Here is a 24,419-nt window from a genome sequence, read left to right as displayed (position 1 = left end):
TCGCGGAAGCGCAGCGGCGAATTAAGCTCTGGTTGCGGGCTTCGAACGATGAAGTGAGAAAAGAAATGCTTTCGCTTGGCCTCATCCATTACCTGGAAATGTGCCTTGAGGAAGTGGATGAAATTGAAGAGGAGGAGGACCGGCATATGTTGGCGCGTGGCGAAACGGAGGAGCAGGAAGAAAAGAGACTGCAAGAAAGATCTGAATGCCGGAACCTTGTCTGCAAAATCGCGCTCGGGATCTGGCAAAGGGAAAGGGAAGAGGAGTACGAGCTATTGACGTCTGAGAAACGACGGACTGAAGCCCTGCTCATTTCTCATGTTGTTGGCAAACCCAGGAATTCCGACGACGTCACCAGGTGGTTTCCTTCATTGGTCTTTACCGGTCACTTCCCCTGGAATATGGAAGTCGACGAGCGGAGCAACACATCACCGCCCGCGTCAAACAATGGAGCTTTGCGAGGAGGTGCGGGAAGTAATGACGATGTTCCACAGATCGGAGGATTGAATTTTCCAAACTCTTCATGGCCAGATTTTGGTGAATTAGACTCGAAGGACGAAGAAGCAGAAGCAGAAGCAGAGGCAGAAGTCAGGAAGGACTCATCCAGGCCGGAAAACGAGAGACTTGTGGACCAGAAGGAGTCAAAAGATGCGGGTCCACAAATCAGCGCAGGCTCGTCTTCCACGGCTAGCGACAAGGGTAAGGAGGCTGTCGAGGCTCCGTCGGAAGAAATTGGTGTGGATATATTCCGGACTGTCGACAAGGGCAAGGTCCCGGTAAGACCTCCGGCTGAAGATGTCAAGGAGGACTCCTCCACGACCATCGATAAGGGCAAGTCACCCGTCAAACATCCGGTTGGCCCCGTCAACGAGGATTCCTCCACGACCATCGACAAGGGAAAAACGCCCGTTAGAGCCCCGAATAAAGATGATGATGACGACTCGTGGACGGTTATTGGCAAGGACGAGAAGGGCAAAGGCAAGGGAAAGACAGCAGACAAAGCCTCGTAGGACGACAATGGCAAGGACTCTTCAACCGTTGGACATGAGAAGAGGCTCGGTCGATACTATGGAAAAGAATCCTCCCCGACCAATGACGAGGGCGAGGTGCCCGTGGCAGCCTCAAAGGGAGGAACCCTCAAATCATCATTCGCGCCCGGCGAAGCTCCAGTCGACCCGCAGTTCGCTCCTAATGGCTATGTAAAACAGCCCCAAAGCGGACGGTTCCAGGAGCATCTGCCTGATGCCTTGGTGCAAACGAAGTCCAACCAAACAGATTTCCTGAATGCCATAGCGGCTGCAACCTCACCAAACACCGCGACCCAGACGAGCCCTGAAGACGAGGCGGCAGCTAGTCCCTCCAACCCCGAGGACACATACAGCCCCAAGTTCAACAAGGCAGCGCTGGCAGCGCTGGCAGAACGCATGAAGGATAAAATAAAGAAGATGGAAGCGGGCGAAGAGAAGGAGGAGCGCCCCAAAAGTTCCAAGATTTCCAGGGGCCCGACAGAGCTCATCCGCCGCCTGTCCCAGAAGATCAAAAGTCCAAGGCTTGGCCCGACAGATCCAGGTACGTCCGACCCTCCACCGCCTTGTCCTTCTCCACCTCCGCCGCTACCTTCGCCTCCACCTACTCCGCCACAAGAGGCAGACCCGCATCAAGAGTCCAAGGACAAAGGCAAGGCACCTGCTTCGACGCACGACCCGCCACAGGAACCCAAGGGCAAAGGCAAGGAACCTCTTTTGACTCATCCTGCTTCGGCAGACCCGCCACGAGACCCTCCGCAGGAACGCAAGGGCAAAGGGAAGGAACCTGCTTCAACGCAAGTCCCGCGACGAGAGACAGACCCGCCACAGGAATCCAAGGACAATGGGAACGAACCTGCTTCGACGCACGACCTGCGACAGGAACCTAATGACAAAGGCAAGGAACCAGTTTTGACGGATCCTGGTTCGGCAAAGGCAGATCCTCCCCAGAAAGCTAAGAGCAAAGGCAAGGAACCAGCCTCGACGCAACGTGCTTCGGCAGAACCGCCGCGAGAGGCAGACCTGCCACGGGAGTCCAAGGGCAAAGAGAGGGAACCTGCTTCAATACACAACCCACAGCGAGACGCAGACCCGCCACAAGAGACAGACCCTCCGCAGGAATCAAAGGGCAAAGGGAAAGGAACTGCTTCGACGCACGAACCGCTACAGGGACCCAAGGGTAAGGGCAAGGAACCGGTTTTGACGCATCCAGCTTCAGACCTACCACAAGAGACAGACCATTCCCAGAAACCTAGGAGCAAAGGCAAGGAACCTGCTTCGGTAGACCCGCCGCGAGAGGTAGACTCTCCGCAGGAAACCATGAGCAAAGGGAAGGAACCTGCTTCAGCAGATTCGCCACAAGAGTCCAAAGGCAAAGGCAAGGAACCAGCTTCAACACCTCCCGATTCCGCAGCGGCAGCAGCAAAGCTACTTCCAGTGTCTGGCCGACCCCCTACCCCTATCCCATTCCTGACAACCACAACTCCCGCACCTCCTCCTCCTGCTAGCACACAAAGTACACCCACGCCTGCCCCGGCAGACTCATCACGAGAGGTAGATCCCACACAGGAACCCAAGGGCAATGGCAAGAAACCAGCTTCGGCGCATCCTGCTTCGGCAGACTCGCCACAGGAGTCCAAGAGCAAAGGCAAGGAATCAGCTTTGACGCAACCTGCTTCAACAGTACCAGAAGCTTCGGCAGACCCACCACGAGCGGCAGACTCCCCAAAGAAACCCAAGGGCAAAGGCAAGAAACCAGCTTCAACGCCTCCTGTCTCCGCAGCAGCGGCAACAGCAAAGCCTTCCCCATCCCCAGCCCCCCAAACTCCCGCACTTCCTCCTGCCAGCACACCAAGACCGCCCTCGCCTGCCGCCGCACCACCACCACCACCACAACAACAACAACAACTAGAAACCCAGCTCGCCCTCCTGCCCTACGAAAACCGTATGACGCACAAAGTCAAAAAGAACGCACTCAAGAAATCGGACCGTGCGCTAGAAAAGGAGATCATGAAACGCAAGCGCGAGGAGTTGGAGAAAAGGGCGCGAGGGGAGAGAGCGGCCGAGGAGGCGAGGGCGCGTGAGGACGAGACGCGGCGCAGGGGCTTTTTTTCGAGGATCTTTGGGGGCACGGGGGGTTGGTGGGGGCAGAGGTAGTGTAGGGTGTGTGGGTGTAAAGGGGGTGTGGTGGCTGAGGATGAGTCTGAGGTCTGAAGGGAAGGGGAAGAGGTGGGAGGAGGTGAGTTGGCTGGCTGGCTGGCTGCGTTGGGTCTGCGTTGGGTTTGTTGGTTTGATTTCTTGGTCAAGTTGGAGCGTTGTGCCGATTGGAATTGTTGATTCATTCGCTGCTAAGATAGACGTTTGTAGACTGCAGGTGGTCAGGTTAATTGAATTGTTATTTATTTGCGGGTAATGTGGTTTGATTCTTGTTTGCGCTAAGACTGATTTAGGCCCACATTCGCTCTTCCCGAATTCCTTCTCCTGGTTGGAAGTTTGCGCAGTGCTGGTGGTGCCAATAGGGAACCAAAAAGCAATGCCAAATAAGCATGGTAACCAATGTTCCAAGGGCATGTATGGAACTCAACTAGGTTAAACGGGCAACAAGGCGTCCTCGTCATCCTCATCCTGCCCCTCAACACCGGTCCCAAAATCCAACTTCATGAGCAAGCGATCGACGCCGCCGCCCCTCCACGGCTCAAACGCGGCAGAAGAGCCATCCACAGCCTCGACGCTGCCGACGTTTCCAAACGTGCCCCAGCCAACCCTCTCCCGGTCGAGCTCGCGCAGCCGCGCAACGAGGCCGCGCAAGTCGGCGTCGACACGCTTGCGGCTGCGGTCCAGCTCGATCAGGACGTCGCGCTCGTCGGCGGCGTGGTTGGCCAGGGCGTCGTCGATGACGCCGGCGTCGGCTTCGAGGTCGAGATTGGCCTGTATGACACGCAGGCGGTACAGGAAGGCGATGAGGGCGTCGACGTGGGTCAGGAGCGAGCGCAGCGCGTGTGTGTACGGTATGTCGGTGAGCAGGATCGAGTGCGAGAGGCATGAGAGGAACAGCCGGTGCGCCTTGGCGAGGACTTCGGGGTCGTGGGGCACGCTTGGCTTCTGTTCGGCGGGTTGCGAGTGGTGTGCTGAGTTCGGGCGGTTTCGAGTCTGATTTCCGAATGTGTTTGCTTCGTTCCGGATTGAAGTGTTTAATTGACGCGCTGCCAGTCCCTCCGAGTCTCCTAGGCGACTCGACTGCTCCGTATCGCCACCAACGATCCATTGGCGAAAATGCTTCCAAGATTCTTGAACAATTTCTCCTTCAAAATAGGCTCCAAACTCAGAGAGTAGGAAAACGGCAGCACCGCATGTGGCCCAGACCTTGCGCATCTTCACCGTCCGGGCATTCGATCTTTCTCGTCTCATCCTCAACATGTTCTGACCAAATGGTTTGTTGCTGGTAGGGGGCCCATAGGGAGTGGGATGCTCTCGCCGGAGGTTGCTCTCCCGCCACAACGCTGTAAGGCGAAGATGTGCCCGGCGGATAGCGAGAAGGTATGCATTGATTGACGAATAAATGTCGACTTCGGATTGTGTAAGAAAGAGGTCCAGAGGCGGTGAAATATCAAGGGTAAGAGTCGTTGGGACAGATAACAAAAGGTCGTTGAAGGCGACGCTTGAAAGTTTTGGTAACGCATCCGCGGCTTCTCTAGCTCGTCCTGGCGTTGGAGGCCGAGTTGCCGTTGGTTTTGACATTGACAAGCTCACCAGATTTCTGGCAAGATCCAGGTTTTCATCAGTCATTTCCTCGTCGTCAATCAGCGCCGTCAGAGCAGCCCAAGTCTTTGCCAAAACAGTAGAGACCTCGGCTTCCTTGATCAGCATGCCGTGAACTCCACGTCCAGGCTTGCTCTGCTTCGGATTTCTCTGACGAGATTGGATCTGTTCGTCCGCGTTCTCGATCAAGGCCACCGAAAATTCGCCCCGACCAAGCAAGAAAAATTCTTGCATCAGAGACAATATCTGCAAGATCTTTGGTAGAGGCAAGAGCTGCTGGAGCATATTTCTAGACAGCGACAGTCGGATTTCAGAAATTGCCTCGGACAACGCGGCCGAGGACAGAGGCACTTGGAGTTCCGAGAGATGCTGAAGATGGATAGCAAGAAGTTCATGTTCTGACAATGCCGGGCCGTTTGATGCCACGACCGTTGGACCTCTACTACGAATTTGATCCAATGAACGTCCAATGAACAATATTGAGCTGGCGGTCCTGGACGAGACAAATTTGGGCAGCATCCTGCTGTCCGTGACATAACCCACTGCGCCATTGTCGTCTCTCATTAGGGAAATGAAAAAGTCCTCGGAGCCATGGGTCGGGAGTTTCCCATACAGCACCCAAGTGCTCAGCTGCCGGAGCCAAGCTGTTTCTGCCACTTTGCTCAGGTCCAATGCGACGGCCTCGATGTCTGAATACCCAGTCTGAGCTTCCTGCCTGAGCTTGTCTATCAGGCTTGCGCTCAGGAATCTGGTAGAGTCCTTGCCTTTCGACTTGTCGGAGGGGCCCGCTGGGAGCATGAAATTGGCCAGGTCCCAAAACCACTCCATGCGCCGAGTCCATTCGTCGAACTCGGCCACGATGCCAGCCAATGGCACGATATTGTAGGCTCCCACTATGCTAGCATCCTGCTTCAGTATGCGATCTTCAACGTCAAGGATCTTTTGTTGGAAGCGGGCCAAATGCGTCGAGACAATGGCTGTGGCTACCGCTCGGCAAATAGTCGACTCGTGGGATGACGCGATTCGCGAGGCATGCTTGCGGGTGGCGCGGTGTAGTTCAGCCAGATGGGCGACAGACTTGAGGAGCTCTGCCTCGGGAGGAGATAGCAGAGGGAATGCGGACGTGTTTACGGCGGGATTGGTGGGGATCTCCGTCTTCTGGTTCGCGGCACTCTCGAAGAGTGGGGAGGGATGACCCGAGAGAGAAAGGAGGATTTCGTGGAGCATGGTCGAGGAGCAGGAAGCTCAGATTCGGCCTCACTGCTGGGAGAGCAGGTTAGAGCAGTGGAATGTCAATGGCGAGCGGAGAGGCGTGGCGGTAGCGCGTTGCTTACTAGAAGGAGTAGGTGGGCGAGCTGTAGACTCGCTTCTGCAGAAACCGGACGGCAGTGTTGACAAGCTCGAAGCGACACATTTGGCCTCTACAGGCCAGACTGGAGGGCGGGGAGAGACATGGCAAGTAATAAGATACATGTAGGTACCTACATGATCTGGTCCGGTGACGCGACTGCCGTGTCGCGGAGAACCGAAGCCGGGGATGCATGGATCCAGTCGGTGGCCCACGCACCACCTTCCAGGTCCTGCAACGAAAACGAAAACAATCATATTCACATTTTTATCTGTATTTGCTTTTGAGTGCTTCTACTGCGCTATATCTCAACGACGGCCTTGGTCTTTGTGTCTCCTGTGTCTGACTGCGCTTTTTCCTTTTTCCCCTTCCTGAAATGCCTTTCGTCTTCTGGGTTGAATCCGCCATTGCCCCATAGCGCCCACTCGGGTGTCGGCTCGCCCATGTAGTCTTCCGGCGAAAACTCCTCGCCTGATTCCAAGAGCTCGAAGAAGCGAGCGTAGTCGATCAACGTGCACCACTTCCACTCTCCATCAATCTGCCTCCTGAATCTCGTGCTGGCCAGCAAAATACAGCAGCTGTGGGCGTGCTCCGCGCCGATGCCATACTCGAGGCCACGCCTTGCCAACTCCTCGTTGAGAGACGTCACAAACTCTTGGACTTCCTCATAGAATGGGACGTTTTGCATGGTGAGTCCGGCTGCTGCGCTTGTCGAGGTACCGCAGTAGGTCACGCCCTTGATTTCGATGAAACCAGGTAGTCCCCTCTCAACCAGGTCAGCGTATCCTCGGATCTCGTCTGCCATGTTGAATCCCTTGACCAACGTGAGGCGGAAAACGGTGCGCTGACGGTGTCTCTTCTCGCGAAGAATGTCCAGGCAAGCGCAGAACCGCTCCCAAAAATCTCTGTTCAGAGGGCGGTCAACCTTGCGCAAGCTTTCCTTGTTCGACGCATCGATGGATACGTAGAGCTGGGTGACGGGCTTCAGAGTGGCCAGCTGAGCTGGGTGCTGCGCGTTGCACACAAGGAAAGAGGAAATGTGGTTCTTGTGTAAGAGGCCGGTGAATTCGTTGATGTAAGGATAGAAAATCGGTTCGCCGACCAGACTCAGGGCGCAGTGCCGGATGCGCATGGCCTCGGCAAACCTTTCTGCCCGAACACCAGGAACACCACGCATCATCTTAATCTTCTTGTAGTGCCCTTGCGTGACACCTTCAAAGATCTTCTCCGGAGGATCGACTACCCATCGCCAAGTGGTTCCGACTGGGTTAGTCCCGTGCCGCCAGCAAAAGACGCATTTGTTGCTGCAAGAAAGCGAGGGTGTCGTCTCCATGCACAGGTGGGACCTGATGCCATAGAAAGAGTACTTGTAGCAAGATCCGCGGCCGCGAAGGGCAGATTTTGTCCATCGACATATCTTGACTCCAGAATGCGAACCGACAATTGTGTACCCCTGCTTTGTCAAGGCTGCATAGGTTGGCGACGAGCTTGGAACCATTTCCTTGGGAGCCAGGGCTTCGTTGGCCTTGGGCTTCTTGCTGTAGGTAGTGAAGTCCACCTCCATCGGCTCAGAGTCCGGGTCTGGGCCGGAGTCCGCGCTGGAGTCTTTTTGGACCATCCGGCCCAAGTCCTCCACGTCGTCCAGAATCGATTTTTTGGTCTTCTTGGGCTTTCGGGACCGCGGCTTCTCGTCGTCATCCTCATCCTCTAGGTCCTCTTCGTCACTCTCGATGGCATTTCCGCTACCAGGGACACCTTCTCCAAGTCCTTTGCCAGCAGATATGTCAAGCAGCACCTCCTGTACTCCCAATCTCCACTCCTTGAAGCGCTCCTGGGCATCACTTTTGACGTCACCCGTACCAAGCGGAAAGGCCCTTTTTCTGTCCGTCAATCTAGCCAACCATTTGTCCACATCTTTTCCTTGGTTGCAGAAACCCTCTTCTTCAGTGGGCCAACCTTCCCGATCGCCAAAGTTGAAAACCGAGTATCCAAGTATGCCCGACAAGGGCGCCGTGTCGATTCGAAAGTCGTGATGAGTCTCTTGCAAGTGCTCAAGAAAGTTGTCTAGGCACGTATCGATGTAGTATGTCGGCATGACAACAAAGTAAAAGTATTTGACGTTGCTGGTCTTGGGCGCGGAAATGAAGAAGTCATCGTAGTCGATTTCTGAAAGGTCGTAGATTTCCGGCTTCAGAATGCGATTCTCTGCACCTAGCGCGTCGATCCAGGCGCTCAGGTCGCCGACCAACTTCTTCGCGGCAGCTTCTGTGGTTCCTCCCAAAGTCGCAAAGAAGACTAGAGGCTGCACTTGTTCCCGAGCTGGATCGAAAGTGGGTGTCTTGTTGCGAGACGGTCTTGGGAGCTTGTTGCCGACAACTTTTTTTGGGCCTTTTGGACGTGCAAATGATGGCTTCGCAACTGTAATTTCTTCAACATGATCGTCTTCCAGCAACTTGTTTGATTTTTCGGAAAGATGAGGCACCGTCTCAGTCTCGATCCATTTCGCAGCGATGTCCTCGACCTTGCGACTTGGCGAGCCTGGGACGGGGGTGGCGGATAACTTCTGTCGATTCGACGTGCGCAGGTACTGGACCAAGCGAGTGAGGATCAGGACCGTGAACGCAACAACGAAGACGGGCACGCGAGAGGTGTGCCAGAGGCTTAGAAGCCCTGAGAAATGTCAGCGACGCTTCTTTCTCACCAAGAATCAAAGTTACCATCTGGTAGAGCCTGCAACGACTCGACGAGAGACATGGCGGAGGTGGAAGGTGGGCGTTGCAAATTCCAAATCCAGGGCTTGCGGTTCGCTGTTGTACCCCACACGCGGCGTGCCGACTCAGGCGCCAAAGCCACATGCACCCGGAGACGGAGTGGACCGCAGTGACGCGCATGAGCTTGGAGCTCGGACAAGGAACAGAAGTCACCAGCCACCCTCCCCTGCTTCCTCCTTCGCCTCTCGCGCGCGTTTGCATCATGTCAACATCTCCCCGCTTCACTGGATGAGCCTCTGTCTCATCTCGAGTCGCCGCCATGGAATCTTGGGAAGCTGTCAGCGACGACTGCAAGCCTTTGGCTCACCCGAACCTAGGCAACTTCGGCCTCTCCATGTACGTGCCGCGCTCAGCGTCTTGTTGTTCTGCCTAACGATATAGCTTTGTCCAGCTTCATCCTCCTCGGCATCCTCGTATCCTATCTTCCTCAACACGCAAAGATCATCATCCGCCGCTCCTCTGAAGGACTGTCGCCATGGTTCGTCCTACTGGGAACTACGTCTGGCACATGCGCCATTGCAAACATCCTTGTCCTGCCCAAAAGTCGATCCGATATTGGTTGTTGCAGCGAGATTGGCGGATTTCCTTGCGCAGCTGCGTTATTGGGCATTGCCCAAGTCGGCGCGCAATGGAGTTGCTTTTTCTTGATGTGAGAAGCATGGTCTACGCAATTTGGATGCGACGCGTGGCTAACCAAAGAACTAGCATGCTGCTCTTCTTAGTCTTCTTCCCACGAGACCAAACGACAGCGGTTGAATCCGACGAAGACGAACATCGCTCTTCTTACACAATCCAACAAGCCCTCGGCGTGGTTGCGCTTTCGATAGCCCACTTTTTCGTCGTGTTTCTTGTTTCTGTCATCCTGCTCGCCCGTTTTCCAAGCAAACTGCAACTCTGGGCTAATATCCTCGGGATCATGGCGACATGCCTCGCGTCGATCCAGTACATTCCCCAGATATGGACCACATGGAGACTGCAGCATGTCTACAGCTTGAGCATCCCAATGATGTTGATACAAACGCCGGGAAGCTTCGTTTTCGCCACAAGCCTAGCCGTCAGGTTGGGCGCATCCGGATGGAGTGCTTGGGGTGTTTACATTGTGACTGGGTGCTTGCAAGGCATTCTCTTGGGCATGGGAATCTGGTTCTGGTACAGGGACAGAAAAGAACAGAAGGGCGCGACTGGAAATGGGGTGAGCAGCATGCTTTCATCTTTTCTAAGTGCAATGCTGACACTTGATAGATTCACGCAGCAAACGAGCAGACGCCGCTGCTTCACGATGACAGCAGAAGTGATTGATTTTAGAAGGGGGAAGCGATGGCAAGGTCATAGACAAGGTATCAAAGCACTGTTCGTGAAGAGGTTGGAAGGCCTCGAAGTCTCGGCTTGTGAAAATAGACATGCTATTTACATTGGTTCAAAAGTCCACTTGCTGGGATGTCTGTTCTGAGTGACGCTGCCCAAAGCAGACGTCGAAAATAGCTGTGAAACGGACTTCTTGCAAGAGCGATTCAAGATGATACGCTAGGCTCATAGTCATAAATCTGCCAATGGGTTTCTTAGGAAATACAAAATAACAAGCAGACAGACACAGCAAGGCGACGATGGTGGAGAGGCAGATCAGATAAGGAGTTAAGCTTTTCCTTACAAGGCATGTGCCGCAGCGCGTCCTTCCCGAGAGCAGCGCGCACGTCCCTCCGCGTCCGCGGGCGACTTGGTTCTGAAAGTCAACAACTCATCATCGCGAGCATCCACTCACCACACCGCCCTGAAATCCGCCGAAAGACCCTGCATCGCTCGACCGCTACCCTGAATCCGCCCTTTGCTGTTCACGCACATGTCGTGATCCTCATCGAATCCCGCACACCACACGCAGAATGGAGGGCCCTGTGGTCACCTCCCCTGGGGCCGCCAACGGCCTACCATCGGCGAAGCCCGCGACCTCGACGTCGATAGACCCCCAAATCATAGTCGACCATCTCGTCAAAGTACTCAACGTTACCTTGGGTGCCTCGGAAGAGGACCTTCGCGCTCCCAACAGCTTGCTCTCCGAGCCGCTTCTTGCAGACACGCTGCTGCGCTGCACCAGATTCGCCGTCGAGTCGCAGGTGGCTCTCTACATTCAAAGATCCGTCGTGGAACAAGAGGAGGTGGATGGTGTGAATGGATCGGAAGGTACTAACCAAACTTCGCAATCGCATAAACCTCGTACTGATAGCGGTCACGCTCAAGTCCCACACCCTCGATACACCTACGTATTGTCCTCCGAATTCTCCGCCACGTTCGTGTACGATGCATGTATTGCCATTCTCAAAGGTCCGCAGCCCATAAACCCGGCCCTGCCCGTCAACTCGCAGATCCAGGTCGTTAACTTGCCCGGGAACGCTTCGTCCGAAAATGCGGCGCTGGGCCAGAGTGCGGCGAGCTCGCCCTTTGAGGCTCTACATTCTCTCGTTCATTTGGCGCTGGCGCCCTATTTTGATGCGTATACAAAGAGCCAGGCCGCATTGCACCCAAGTTGGAGCAAGGGGGACGCGGATAGCAGGACAGGGATTCCAGGTGCGAAGAAGAGGATGGCCGAGTTGGAGTTGAGTTTGCTTCAGTTACAGCAGAACACTGAGATACCCGAATTGTTTTTGGCGTTACCGGATGTTATTCAGCAGGCACTGGAAGAGGCGCAGGCGCGAGGCGTTAAGCCATCCATTGACCTGATCCCACCTGGACTTTTGGACGACAGCAAGTTTCTGAACAATTTGCAGAACATTGTCAATGGTTGGATCAGGTCGATTCAAGCCATTACAAAGACGAATCGCGATCCATCCAGCGGCAATGCAACCCAGGAGATCAACTTTTGGCTGAGCATGGAATCGGCTTTGGCCAACATCGAGCAGCAGTTGCGCAGCGACGGCGTCTCGCTCACCATGGACGTACTGCGGCACGCGAAGCGCTTCCAAGCGACAGTCAGTTTCAGTACCGATACCGGCCTGAAGGAAACAACGGACATGGTGCAAAAGTACAACTTGCTGATGCGGGACTTTCCTTTGGACGAGCTCCTCTCGGCGACTTCTCTTGAAAAGGTGCAAGAGTCGATCAACATGATCTTCACCCACCTCAACAAGAAGCTCCGTGCGTCTCCGTATCCCATCAAGCGGGCGCTCGCGCTTGTGGAGGCAATTTCGGGAGATCTAGACGCACGGATACACTTCCTTCTCAACGGCCGGGAGTTGATGCATCAAGAGTTTCCCGATTTCGATGCCACCATGAAGCTGGCCGATGCAGTCTGGAAATCATGGGATGAGAACGTCAAGGACTTTACAAACGTTGCTCGTGAAGTCTCGAGGCGTAGGAACGAGAAATTCATTCCCATCAAAATCCAGCCGCAGCACGTCAAGACGCAGGACAGGCTGAAGTACATCACCACTTTCCGGAGGAATCACGAGCAACTTCAGCGGACAATCGTCAATGTCCTGGGCTCCACTCCCGGCCAAAAAGAGTTGACTGACGGCACCAAGAGCGCCGAGGCTGCCATTGTCGAAGAAATTGGCGATGTTGATGCCGTGGAAGAAGTTGCACAAGCTTACGCTGCACTCAAAGACGTCGATGTCCTAGACGTCTCCCCTGAGGGCACGCGTATTTGGGAGCAAGCGGAGATGACTTACAACGAACGTACATCCCGTGTGGAAAACTCTATCATTGCCAGGCTGAGAGACCGTCTGGCAACTGCTAAGAACGCCAACGAGATGTTCCGCGTCTTCTCGAAGTTCAACGCCCTGTTTGTCCGCCCAAAGATTCGTGGCGCCATTTCAGAGTACCAGACCCAACTCATTGACAATGTCAAACAAGACATCTCGTCCTTGCACGAGCGCTTCAAGAATCAGTATGGCCACTCTGAGGCTCACGCCATGGCTCAGCTGCGCGATCTGCCACCAGTGTCTGGTGCTGTCATCTGGGCGCGGCAGATCGAAAGACAATTGGACGGTTACATGAGAAAGGTTGAGGACATTCTCGGCAAAGATTGGAATCTCCACACGGAAGGCCAGAAGCTTCAAAGCGAGAGTAACATGTTTCGCAAGAAGTTGGAGACACGGCCAATCTACGAGGCATGGCTGAAGGAAGTTCAGCGCCGCAACCTGTCAATCTCTGGACGTCTTTTCAGTGTGACCCGCAACCGTGCGGCTGGCAATTCTTTGGAACTGGGTGTCAATTTCGACCACCAAGTCATTGCTCTCTTCAAAGAAGTCCGAAACTTGCTCTGGCTGAACTATCAAGTCCCGCACGCCATCAGCAACATCTCCAAGGATGCAAAACGTGTATACCCTTACGCGGTCAGCATGATGGAAAGTGTTCGGACATACTCGCAAACGACGCGCGCCATTGTTGAAATGGGAGAAGTCTCGATCCTCCTCCACGGCTACCAGAATGATGCTCAAATCCTGATCACCAAGGGTGTCCCCCTGAAGTGGGAGTCTTTCGTCCATGCACACGACTTGCACATCCGCCAGGTTTCTTTGACCACCGATCACTCCATCACAAGCGCCAGCCGCGAGAGCAAACATGTGCAATTCGTCCGCGAGTTCGCCGCAGCAGTTTCGCTTCTCCAAAGCAAGACCGAGACACTTAAGACGATCCATGCGACCATTGAAAAGGCGCTTTCTGACCTGGAGAGTTGCATTTACAAGCATGATGCGTTCTGGTCGAGCCTCGACGTTATCCAACGCGCAGTCGACCAACTGAATCTCGAAAACTACGTCAATCTGCCATTCTACGTGTCGGAGCTGAATTCGCGGATAGAAACTATTTTGCTCAAGCGCTTGAGCACTGCCGTGTCTGAGTGGATTGAGGCCTTCAGCAACGCTGACGCCGAAAGCTTGGATGGAAGACCTACAACTGCCCACTCTGAAGTCTCGAAATCAGAAAACCGACCTCGCCTCTCACACCTTGTCCATGAAGTCACAATGCGCAACCAAGTCATCTACCTCGATCCTCCGCTAGAGTTTGCCCGGGCCTGTTGGCTTGATCAGCTTCATGAGTGGCTCGGCGTCGTCTGCACTCTGCAGAAGATCAAGTCTTCTCGTTATGACATGAGGCTCGAGGCTGCTCAAGACATCGCAACCATGCGCTTCTCGCACTTGCCAAACCGATGCACTGAGCCTCTGACGCAAGTGTACGGCGCGATTGAGGACAAGATCCGTGAGGTTAGCGTGTACGTCGACGACTGGCTGCGTTTCCAGTCTCTTTGGGACCTCAAGTCTGATCAAGTTTATGACATTCTTGGAGAGGACCTCCGCAGATGGTTGCAGCTTCTCCAGGACATCCGCAAGACTCGCTCAACTTTCGACACGTCTGATGTCAGTCGGTCTTTTGGTAATGTCATCATCGACTATGAGCAAGTGCAGATGAAGGTCAACGCCAAGTACGACCAGTGGCAACATGAAATCTTGGTCAAATTCGCAGCTCGTTTGGGTGCTCGGATGGCTGAAGTCTGCGCGGAGATTGAAAAGGCCCGCAAAGACCTTGAAGGCCAATCCCTCGAGTCAACCTCCACTGCCCAGGTTGTTCATTTTATCACCTCAGTGAAGCAATGCAAGCAAAAAGTCAAGACTTGGGCGCCTGAGGTGGAGATTTTCAGGCAAGGTCAAACGACCCTTACGCGTCAACGTTACCAGTTCCCCAACGACTGGCTCGACGTCGACCAAATCGAGCACGAGTGGGCAACTCTCAATGAAATTCTTGCCAGGAAGAGCAAGATTGTCAACGACCAGACTGATGCTCTCCGAGCCAGGCTCACTGCCCAAGACAAGGTCATGAACGAGAAGATTGGCGAGATAATCCAGCAGTGGAACCAGGAGAAGCCAGTCTCGGGCACGATTCCGCCTGACGAGGCCACGGCAACACTGCAGCAATTCGATTCCAAGCTGACGCAGTTGAGCGAAGAGGCGAGGATGGTTTCGGAGGCGAAGGAGGCACTCGACCTTCCCGCGAGCCCTGACAGCATCTTGCCAAACTTGCTTGAAGAGGTTCAAGATTTCAAGTCGGTCTGGGCTGCCCTTTCGACCATTTGGAGCAGCTTGAACGATCTCAAAGACACCTTGTGGACCAGCATCCAACCTCGCAAGCTCCGCCAGAACCTTGACAATCTGCTCAAGATGACGAAGGAGATGCCCAGTCGCATGCGTCAATATGCTGCTTTTGAACACGTCCAGAACCACCTTCGAGGCCTGCTCAAAGTCAACACACTCCTCTCGGATTTGCGCTCAGAGGCCGTGCGTGAGCGCCATTGGGTCAAAATCTTCCGCGCCCTAAAGCCTAGCAAGAGGTACTCCCCGCTGTCGATGACCCTAGGGGATGTCTGGGACTTGCAGCTTGGGCCCAGTGAGACTATCATTCGCGACGTCATCGCTCAGGCGACTGGGGAAATGGCTCTCGAAGAATTCCTGCGTCAAGTTCGTGAGACCTGGCAAAACTACTCCCTCGACCTTGTTTCCTACCAGAACAAGTGCCGTTTGATCCGCGGTTGGGATGATCTCTTTGCTAAGTGCAGTGAAAACTTGAACTCCCTTCAGGCCATGAGGCACTCCCCCTACTACAAGGAATTCGAGGAAGAGGCTTCGTCCTGGGAAGAGAAGCTCAATCGCATTCACGTTCTGTTCGACGTGTGGATCGACGTTCAACGCCAATGGGTCTACCTCGAGGGTGTTTTCACCGGTAATGCGGACATCAAGCATCTGCTGCCCATGGAGTCTTCTCGCTTTCAAAACATCAACTCGGAATTCATGAGTGTCATGAAGAAGGTCACACGGTCTCCTTTTGTCCTGGATGTCCTGGCCATTTCTGGTGTGCAAAAGTCTCTCGAGCGTCTCGCCGAACTTCTCAACAAGATCCAGAAGGCCCTTGGTGAATACCTTGAGCGTGAACGTGTTTCATTCCCACGCTTTTACTTTGTTGGTGACGAGGACTTGCTGGAGATCATCGGTAACAGCAATGACACGGTCAGAATTGCCAAGCATCTGCGCAAGATGTTTGCGGGTCTGTCTGGTCTGATCGCTGCCGATGAGTCGATCATCACGGGCTTCACTTCCAAGGAGGGCGAGGAGGTCAACATGAAGAAGGAAATCTCGCTCGCCAAGACGCCCAAGATCAACGAATGGCTCTCTGCGCTCGAGCACAACATGAAAGCAACCCTCGCAGAGCTCCTTGCCGAAGCAGTCGAGCAGTTTGAAGGCATCGTCCATGCCGAGTCAATTGACCGGACCGCTTTCGAAGAATATATCGCAAGCTATCCTGCCCAGATTGTTGTCCTTGCCACTCAAGTGTGTTGGACGACCGACGTCGAAAATGCTCTGAAAGCAGGTGGCTCCGATCTTCAGGCTCTGTATGATCGCCAGGTCAACATTTTGCAGTCGCTGGCTGCGGCTGTCCTTGGCGATCTTGATGCGATCCAACGTAAGAAGTGCGAGCATCTCATCACGGAATGTGTCCACCAGCGCGACGTCATCCACAAGCTGAACAAGGTCAATGCTTCCTCCGAGAACCACCACATGTGGCTTCTGCAGATGCGCTACGTCTACAAGCCGGAAGGAGACTTCCTTAAGCGTCTGCAAATCAAGATGGCCAACGCTACTTTGGAGTATGGTTTTGAGTACTTGGGAGTAGCGGAACGCCTTGTTCGCACCCCTCTCACAGACCGTTGTTTCTTGACGCTCACTCAGGCTCTCTCCCAGAGGCTTGGTGGTTCTCCATACGGACCTGCCGGTACCGGCAAGACCGAGTCCGTCAAGGCTCTGGGCGTTCAACTTGGTCGCTTCACCCTTGTCTTTTGCTGTGATGACACATTCGACTTCCAAGCCATGGGTCGCATTTTCCTTGGTATCTGCCAAGTTGGCGCCTGGGGTTGTTTCGACGAGTTCAACCGTCTCGAGGAACGCATCTTGTCTGCCGTCTCTCAGCAGGTGCAAAATATTCAGCTTGGCCTGCGCAAGGGCGCTTCTGACGACAAGGCCCAAATCGAGCTCATTGGCCGTAATTTGCGAGTCGATTTGAACACTGGAATCTTCATTACGATGAACCCTGGCTATGCTGGCCGTTCTAACTTGCCCGACAACTTGAAGAAGCTTTTCCGCAGTGTGGCCATGTCCAAGCCTGACAAGGAGCTCATTGGTGAAGTCATGCTCTACTCTCAAGGTTTCTCCCATGCGAAGAACATCTCGACTCAGATTGTCCCGTTCTTTGACAGATGTTCAAAGGAGCTGTCGAAGCAGGCGCACTACGACTTTGGTTTGCGTGCGTTGAAATCTGTCCTGGTCAGCTCGGGTGGCTTGAAGCGCGCTCGTGTCGCCGGAAACGATGAGAATGTGGGCAACGACGAGATTCTCGAGCCTCAAATCATGGTGCAAAGTCTGCGTGAGACGGTAGCGCCCAAGTTGATTCGTCCTGATGTCGACATTATGGTATCAATCGAGCAAGACTGTTTCCCAGGAGTGGACTACCACCCGGCTGCTCTTGAAGCTCTTCAGCAAGCAATCCGCGACTCTGCAGCCGAGAACAAGCTTGTCGTCAGCGAGAACTGGATGACCAAGGTTCTTCAGCTATACCAGATTCAAAGCCTCCACCACGGTGTGATGATGGTTGGTTCTTCTGGTTCCGGCAAGTCGACCGCATGGAAGACTCTCCTCCAGGCTCTGCAGCGCGTTGAGGGCGTTGAGGGCGTCTGTCATGTCATCGATCCCAAGGTAATGAGCAAGGAACATCTCTACGGTAGCCTCGACAGCACCACAAGAGAGTGGACCGATGGTTTGTTCACCAGCATTCTCCGTAAAATTGTTGACAACCTTCGTGGCGAAGACTCAAAGAGGCACTGGATCATTTTCGATGGCGATGTTGACCCCGAATGGGTCGAAAACTTGAACTCCGTTCTCGATGACAACAAGTTGCTTACCTTGCCCAACGGAGAGCGTCTCAACTTGCCGCCCAACGTCCGCATCATGTTTGAAGTCGAGACGCTCAAATATGCTACTCTGGCTACTGTTTCCCGCTGTGGTATGGTCTGGTTCTCCGACGACACTGTTTCCACGGACATGATGATTTCGAATTATCTCGGCAACCTGCGTAGCAAGCCGTTTGAAGATCTCGAGGATGACACTGTTGCTCCTGGACAGATGTCCCAAAAGGCTTTGCAGGTCCAGCAGTTCGTTGCAGACCTTCTTGAACATCGCCTTCTCGGCGATGGCTTCGTGAAGAAGGCGCTTGAGGGTGCCAGGGAATTTGATCACATTATGGAGTACACCGACATCCGCGTGCTCAACACTCTGTTCTCCCTTCTGAACAAGACCTGCCGGTCCGTCTTGGAGTACAATGTCCAACACCCTGACTTCCCGCTCGAAGACGAGCAAGTAGAGGCATTCCTCTCGAAGAAGTTGCTCCTTGCTTTGACCTGGTCACTCACAGGTGACTGTCCTTTGACTCAGAGGAAGGAATTCGGCGACATTGTTGCAGGGCTCAGCACTATCGACTTGCCGCCCCTAGGAGCAGGGTCGTCGTTGATTGATTTCGACGTTACATTGCCAAGGGCAGACTGGACACTGTGGCAGAACCAAGTTCCCAACGTCGAAGTCAACACGCACTCGATCATCGAAACGGATGTTGTCATCCCCACTCTGGATACGGTCCGCCATGAAGATGTTCTTTACTCATGGCTTGCGGAGCATAAGCCCCTTCTTCTCTGCGGTCCTCCCGGTTCGGGTAAGACGATGACCTTGTTCAGCGCGCTGCGCAAGCTGCCCAACATGGAAGTGGTCGGCCTCAACTTTTCTTCGGCGACAACTCCAGACTTGCTCATCAAGACGTTTGAGCAATACTGCGAATACCGCAAGACGCTCAACGGTGTGGTCCTCAGCCCTACTCAGATTGGCAGGTGGCTCGTCATCTTCTGCGATGAAATCAACTTGCCTGCTCCGGATAACTACGGCACGCAAAGAGCCATCAGCTTCCTCAGGCAGCTTGTGGAGCACAATGGTTTTTGGAGAACTAGCGACAAGAATTGGGTGACGCTTGACAGAATCCAATTTGTTGGAGCCTGTAACCCGCCCACTGATGCTGGGCGTACTCCCCTGGGTCTCCGTTTCCTACGTCACAGCCCTCTGGTCATGGTTGACTATCCGGGTGAGCTCTCGCTACAGCAGATTTACGGCACCTTCAACAGCGCAGTCCTCAAGGTCATCCCATCGCTCAGGGGCTACGCGGAGCCGCTCACCAAGGCCATGGTCCAAGTCTACTCCGAGTCCCAAAAGCGCTTCACGCCTGACATTCAACCGCACTATGTGTACTCGCCTCGTGAGCTTACTCGCTGGGTTCGTGGTGTGTACGAAGCAATTCGTCCTCTGGAGAATCTCAGCGTGGAGGGGCTCGTGCGCATCTGGGCACATGAGGCGCTCAGGCTTTTCCAGGATCGTCTCATCGCGGAAGATGAGAGGAGGTGGACTGAAGACTGCATCCACCGCGTCGCAATGGAGCATTTCCCTACCCTCGACGAAGAGAAGGCGCTCAGTGGCCCGATTTTGTTCTCCAACTGGCTGAGCAAGAACTACGTCCCAGTCGAGCGTGACCAGCTCAGAGACTTTGTAAAGGCTCGTCTCAAGACCTTCTGCGATGAAGAAGTCGATGTGCCTCTCATCCTGTTCAACGACGTCCTCGAGCATGTCCTGCGCATCGACCGTGTCTTCCGCCAGCCTCAGGGTCACTTGATCTTGATCGGTGTCAGTGGCTCAGGCAAGACAACATTATCTCGCTTCGTCGCTTGGATGAACGGTCTGAAGGTCTACCAAATCAAGGTCCACGGAAAGTACTCTGGTGAGGACTTTGACGATGACCTTAGGAACGTGCTCCGCCGTTGTGGTTGCAAGGGCGAAAAGATTTGCTTCATCATGGACGAATCGAACGTCCTCGACTCTGGTTTCCTGGAACGCATGAACACTTTGCTCGCCAACGCCGAGGTCCCCGGTCTTTTCGAGGGTGACGAATTCGCATCGCTCATGACAAGCTGCAAGGAAGGTGCGCAGCGCCAAGGTCTTTTGCTCGACTCTCAGGAGGAACTTTACAAGTGGTTCACCCAGCAGATCGTCAAAAACCTGCACGTTGTGTTTACCATGAACCCGCCCGAAGAGGGTCTCTCCAGTAAGGCGGCCACGTCCCCTGCCCTGTTCAACCGTTGCGTCCTCAACTGGTTCGGCGATTGGAGCGATCAGGCACTCTTTCAGGTCGGCAGTGAGCTCACGCAACGCGTCGACTTGGATAGGGGCAATTGGAAGTGCCCTGACAGCATACCTGTTGCATACCGTGAATTGCAGCTTCCTCCCAGCCATCGTGAGGCTGTGGTCAACGCGATGGTCTACATCCACTACTCGCTGCGACGGTTCAACCTGCGTCTTCGCAAGCAGCAGAACAAGGTGACGCATCTCACCCCGCGCCACTTCTTGGACTTTGTCGCGCAGTATGTCAAGCTGTACAATGAGAAGCGCGAAGACTTGGAGGAACAGCAGCGTCACTTGAACGTTGGTCTGGAGAAGTTGCGGGAGACGGTGGACAAGGTCTCAGACCTCAGGAAAAGCCTTGCTCAAAAGAAGACCCAGCTTGAGGCAAAGGATGCTGAGGCAAATGACAAACTTCAGCGCATGGTGGCAGACCAAAGAGAAGCGGAGGCGCGCAAGTCCCACTCGCTCGAAGTGCAGACGGCGTTGGAGAAGCAAGAGAAGGAGGTCGCTGAGAGAAGGGAGGTTGTGCTTGCTGATTTGGCCAATGCTGAACCGGCTGTGGAGGAGGCTCAGAAGAGTGTCTCGAACATCAAGAGGCAGCATCTCACCGAAGTCAGGTCCATGCAAAACCCGCCGCAGGGTGTACAGTTGGCGCTCTCGGCTGTCTGTACGCTGCTTGGACACAAGGTCACGGATTGGAAGAGCGTCGTTGCCATTGTAAGGAAGGATGACTTCATTGCATCCATCGTCAGCTATGACAACGAGAGGCAGATGACCAGGAACCATCGTATCAAGATGCGCAACGAATTCCTCAGCAACAAGGAGTTTACCTACGAAAAAGTCAACCGTGCATCGAAGGCTTGCGGTCCTCTTGTGCAGTGGGTGGAGGCGCAAGTCAACTACTCGGAGATTTTGGACCGTGTTGGGCCACTCAGGGAGGAAGTCGGACAGCTCGAGGAGGCCGCTCTGCAGACCAAGGCAGAGGCTGCGGCAATCGCCGAACAGATTGAGAAGCTTGAGGAGAGCATCTCGGCCTACAAGACGGAATACGCCGCGCTCATCAGTCAAGTTCAAGAAATCAAGGCTGAGATGAGCCGTGTTCAGTTCAAGGTCGACCGCTCCGTCCGCCTGCTGGACTCTTTGTCAAGTGAGCGCGGTCGTTGGGAGGAGACCAGCAAGAGCTTCGAGACTGCTATTGACACGATTGTTGGTGACGTTCTTGTCGCTGCGGCTTTCATCGCGTACGGTGGTTATTACGACCAGCAGTACCGCAAGGCCATGACGGATGATTGGTATCACATGATGTCCATGAGTGGCATCACGTTCAAGCAACCCAACCCGGTCACCGAGTACCTCTCGACTGCGGACGAACGTCTCTCGTGGCAAGAGAACAGTCTCCCGGCCGACGATCTGTGCACCGAGAACGCCATCATTCTGAAGCGTTTCAACAGGTACCCGCTCATCATCGATCCGTCGGGCCGCGTCACAGAGTTCTTGCAAAAGGAGTGCAAAGACAGAAAGCTCACCGTTACATCCTTCCTGGATGACAGTTTCACAAAGCAGCTCGAGTCTGCGCTCCGTTTCGGCAATCCCATTCTCATCCAGGATGCCGAGCATCTTGACCCTATCCTTAACCATGTGCTCAACAAGGAGTACCAGAAGACCGGTGGCCGTGTCCTCATTCAGCTTGGCAAGCAGGAAATCGATTTTTCGCCAAGTTTCAGGCTCTACCTCAGCACAAGAGACCCGTCTGCAACCTTTGCACCCGACATTTGCTCCAGGACCACGTTTGTCAACTTCACCGTCACGCAGAGCAGCTTGCAGACGCAAACCTTGGCGGAAGTGCTCAAGTCCGAAAGGCCCGATGTTGACGAGCGGAGATCGAACCTCATCAAGATGCAGGGCGAGTTTGCAGTCCACCTCAGGCAGTTGGAGAAGAAGCTGCTCCAGGCTCTCAATGAGTCTCGCGGCAACATTTTGGACGACGACAATGTCATCGAAACGCTCGAGACCCTCAAGAAGGAGGCTGCCGAAATCAGCGCCAAGGTGGCTGAGACTGAGGGTGTCATGACCGAAGTCGAGAATATCACTCTGCAATACACCATTGTCGCGAGGTCGTGCTCTGCCATCTTCGCTGTCTTGGAGCAGCTGCGCCACGTCAACTTCTTCTACCAGTTCAGTTTGCAGTACTTTACCGACATTTTCGAAGCCGTCCTTCGTGACACGAGGAACAACGCCAAGGACCTCGGTCACCAGGCCAGGATCGACCATATCATCCGCGAGCTCTTTGTGGATACCTACCGCAGGACGAGTCTGGCGCTGCTGCACAAGGACCGCGTCATGTTGGCGATGCTGCTGGCTCAAGCCGCGCCCTACAAGATGGACAAGAGCTTGATTGACGCCGTCTTGGATGAGGACATCATTCCTGTTGACGTCTCCACCGAGGAGCACCAGAAGCACTCGGTCATGGTCAGGGCTGCCAAGCATCCTCTGTTCAAGAACGTCATGGAACAGGTTGGACAAGCATCTTGGGATACCTTTATGACCGAGGAGTTTGCCGAGAAACACGTCCCAGCCGCATGGCCTGAGAACACCGAGGAACTCGACAAGCACCTCCGCGGTCTGTTGCTTATCAAGATGTTCCGCGTCGACCGCTTTGTACCCGCAGTGGAGAAATTTGTCCACCAAGTGTTCGGCAAGAATTTTGCAGGCGTCTCTGATGACCTGGGTACTATTGTCAATCAGGTCAGCACATGCACGCCTATTGCGCTGTCTTCTAGCCCAGGCTTCGACGCATCCTACAAGGTTGACAACCTGGTTGAACGTAGCCACGTCTCTTGTACCAACATTGCCATGGGATCTGACGAAGGTCTGGCGTCTGCCGACAAGGCCATCACCACGGCCGCTGCAACTGGAAACTGGGTCCTTGTCAAGAACGTTCATCTTGCACCTACCTGGCTGCAGAGTCTTGAGAAGCGTATCGATTCGCTCAAGCCGCATGCTGACTTCCGTCTTTTCCTTTCCATGGAAACGTCGCCGAAGATTCCCGTCAATTTGCTCCGCGCCTCTCGTGTGCTTATGTTTGAGCAACCTGCCGGTATTAGAGCCAACATGAAGGACAGCATGAGCCAGCTGGCCAATCGTGCGCAAAAGCAGCCTGTCGAGCGCGCCCGCGTCTATCTTCTGCTCTGCTTCCTCCATGCCGTGGTCCAAGAACGCCTTCGTTACGCGCCATCTCTCGGCTGGAAGGGCTTCTGGGAGTTCAACGACTCGGACTACGAGTGCTGCAGCACAATCATCGACATCTGGGTCGAAAGCGTGGCAGGCGGCCGCACCAACGTGGCGCCCAAGAACATCCCGTGGGACATGCTGCGCATTCTGGTGACGGAAATGTACGGCGGCAAAATCGACAACGAGGGCGACTTCTCCATCCTCTCCAGCCTCGTCTCCGACGTACTCGACCCGGCTGCCTTTGAGGACGGCTACAAGATTGTCAAGCCCACCCCCGAAAATGACAACACGGCGCTCGAGCTCCCGTCAGGCACGGGCTTTGGCAGCTTCGTCGAGTGGGTCAACGACTTGCCTGAGCGCGAGCCCCCGACGTACCTGGGCTTGCCTGCGAACGCGGAGAAGCTGTTGCTGGTTGGCCAGGCCAAGGAGATGGTCGGCAACCTGAAGGCGGTGGCGGAGCTGTTAGATGAGGGAGAGCAGGTCATGGCGGAGGCGGCGGACACGGAGGGCGAAGCGTAGGGAGATGGCCACGTGACGATGATGTAGACGAAGACGAGGACGATGATGGGTGATGATTGTGTACGTGTATTTATGGGCATGGATGGGCGGGGGGTCATCATTGGTATTAGTTTCATTCGGGATAAAGGACGGCGCTTTGGGTGGAATGGACTTTTTCTTGTTTCACGGACATGGATAGGATAGCGATGCACATGAATTATTGGCTTGCCTGTATTAGTTGTAGTATGTAACAGAGTGTACGTTAATGGGCTTAGATCCACTTTGAATAGACTTTTGATCTGGAGACAGTGAAGTGCTGTAAGGCAGGGAATGATATCGATGCTGGGCGATCTCGGGGGAAATCAAGGCCGAGATCCTCCATGCGATGGAGACCGTCCATGTGATGGAAATACTTCTATCACACTTTATCACTTCTCATTTCAAAAATGACAGATCAATGGTTTCAAGAGTTCTGATTCATATTGTTGTTGTGACTACACCAAGTACAAAGAAGCCATTCCATCCCCAATACCAAAGCTCC

General features: G+C 54.3%; 5 protein-coding genes across 5 annotated transcripts; 3 read left to right on the top strand and 2 right to left on the bottom strand.

Annotated features, from left to right (window-relative positions):
- Window positions 1–50: 50 nt before the first annotated feature.
- On the top strand, window positions 51–3,569 carry IWZ02DRAFT_514421 (uncharacterized protein; the record flags this gene model as incomplete). Its single annotated transcript, XM_066770614.1, has 3 exons — window positions 51–950; window positions 1,011–3,055; window positions 3,476–3,569. Exons 1-3 carry the CDS (start codon window positions 66–68, stop codon window positions 3,567–3,569), a joined length of 3,024 nt encoding a protein of 1,007 aa, XP_066625255.1. The 5' UTR covers window positions 51–65.
- On the bottom strand, window positions 3,365–6,310 carry IWZ02DRAFT_444386 (Spc98 family protein). Its single transcript, XM_066767105.1, has 2 exons — window positions 6,119–6,310; window positions 3,365–6,047 (listed from the first exon to the last, which is right to left on the bottom strand). Exon 2 carries the CDS (start codon window positions 6,009–6,011, stop codon window positions 3,615–3,617), a length of 2,397 nt encoding a protein of 798 aa, XP_066625254.1. The 5' UTR covers window positions 6,012–6,047; window positions 6,119–6,310; the 3' UTR covers window positions 3,365–3,614.
- An 89-nt stretch (window positions 6,311–6,399) lies between these two features.
- On the bottom strand, window positions 6,400–8,942 carry IWZ02DRAFT_415048 (uncharacterized protein). The gene is made up of 2 exons (XM_066765768.1): window positions 8,850–8,942; window positions 6,400–8,802 (listed from the first exon to the last, which is right to left on the bottom strand). The coding sequence occupies exons 1-2, from the start codon at window positions 8,884–8,886 to the stop codon at window positions 6,434–6,436; spliced, it is 2,406 nt and encodes an 801-aa protein (XP_066625253.1). The 5' UTR covers window positions 8,887–8,942; the 3' UTR covers window positions 6,400–6,433.
- A 149-nt stretch (window positions 8,943–9,091) lies between these two features.
- On the top strand, window positions 9,092–10,551 carry IWZ02DRAFT_444382 (uncharacterized protein). The gene is made up of 3 exons (XM_066767104.1): window positions 9,092–9,239; window positions 9,295–9,552; window positions 9,609–10,551. The coding sequence occupies exons 1-3, from the start codon at window positions 9,163–9,165 to the stop codon at window positions 10,351–10,353; spliced, it is 1,080 nt and encodes a 359-aa protein (XP_066625252.1). The 5' UTR covers window positions 9,092–9,162; the 3' UTR covers window positions 10,354–10,551.
- Window positions 10,552–10,635: 84 nt separating this feature from the next.
- IWZ02DRAFT_444381 (cytoplasmic dynein-like protein 1 heavy chain 1) lies at window positions 10,636–24,346 on the top strand. Its single transcript, XM_066767103.1, has one exon. It carries the CDS (start codon window positions 10,781–10,783, stop codon window positions 23,897–23,899), a length of 13,119 nt encoding a protein of 4,372 aa, XP_066625251.1. The 5' UTR covers window positions 10,636–10,780; the 3' UTR covers window positions 23,900–24,346.
- The last annotated feature ends 73 nt before the right edge of the window (window positions 24,347–24,419 follow it).

The sequence above is a fragment of the Phyllosticta citriasiana genome (genome assembly GCF_038021145.1).
Source record: "Phyllosticta citriasiana strain CBS 120426 chromosome Unknown IWZ02scaffold_3, whole genome shotgun sequence".
NCBI lineage: Eukaryota > Fungi > Ascomycota > Dothideomycetes > Botryosphaeriales > Phyllostictaceae > Phyllosticta > Phyllosticta citriasiana.
This window is presented reverse-complemented; position numbering and strand designations above follow the sequence as displayed.

Bases quoted from the DNA above. Each gene is read 5' to 3' on its own strand.
- IWZ02DRAFT_444381 (XM_066767103.1), top strand. From the start codon at position 10,781: ATGGAGGGCCCTGTGGTCACCTCCCCTGGGGCCGCCAACGGCCTACCA.
- IWZ02DRAFT_415048 (XM_066765768.1), bottom strand. From the start codon at position 8,886: ATGTCTCTCGTCGAGTCGTTGCAGGCTCTACCAGATG. The intron at 8,803-8,849 runs GTAACTTTGATT...GACATTTCTCAG, and splicing joins GTTGCAGGCTCTACCAGATG to GGCTTCTAAGCCTCTGGCAC.
- IWZ02DRAFT_444382 (XM_066767104.1), top strand. From the start codon at position 9,163: ATGGAATCTTGGGAAGCTGTCAGCGACGACTGCAAGCCTTTGGCTCAC. The intron at 9,240-9,294 runs GTACGTGCCGCG...AGCTTTGTCCAG, and splicing joins GGCAACTTCGGCCTCTCCAT to CTTCATCCTCCTCGGCATCC. The intron at 9,553-9,608 runs GTGAGAAGCATG...CCAAAGAACTAG, and splicing joins TGGAGTTGCTTTTTCTTGAT to CATGCTGCTCTTCTTAGTCT.
- IWZ02DRAFT_444386 (XM_066767105.1), bottom strand. From the start codon at position 6,011: ATGCTCCACGAAATCCTCCTTTCTCTCTCGGGTCATCCCTCCCCACTC.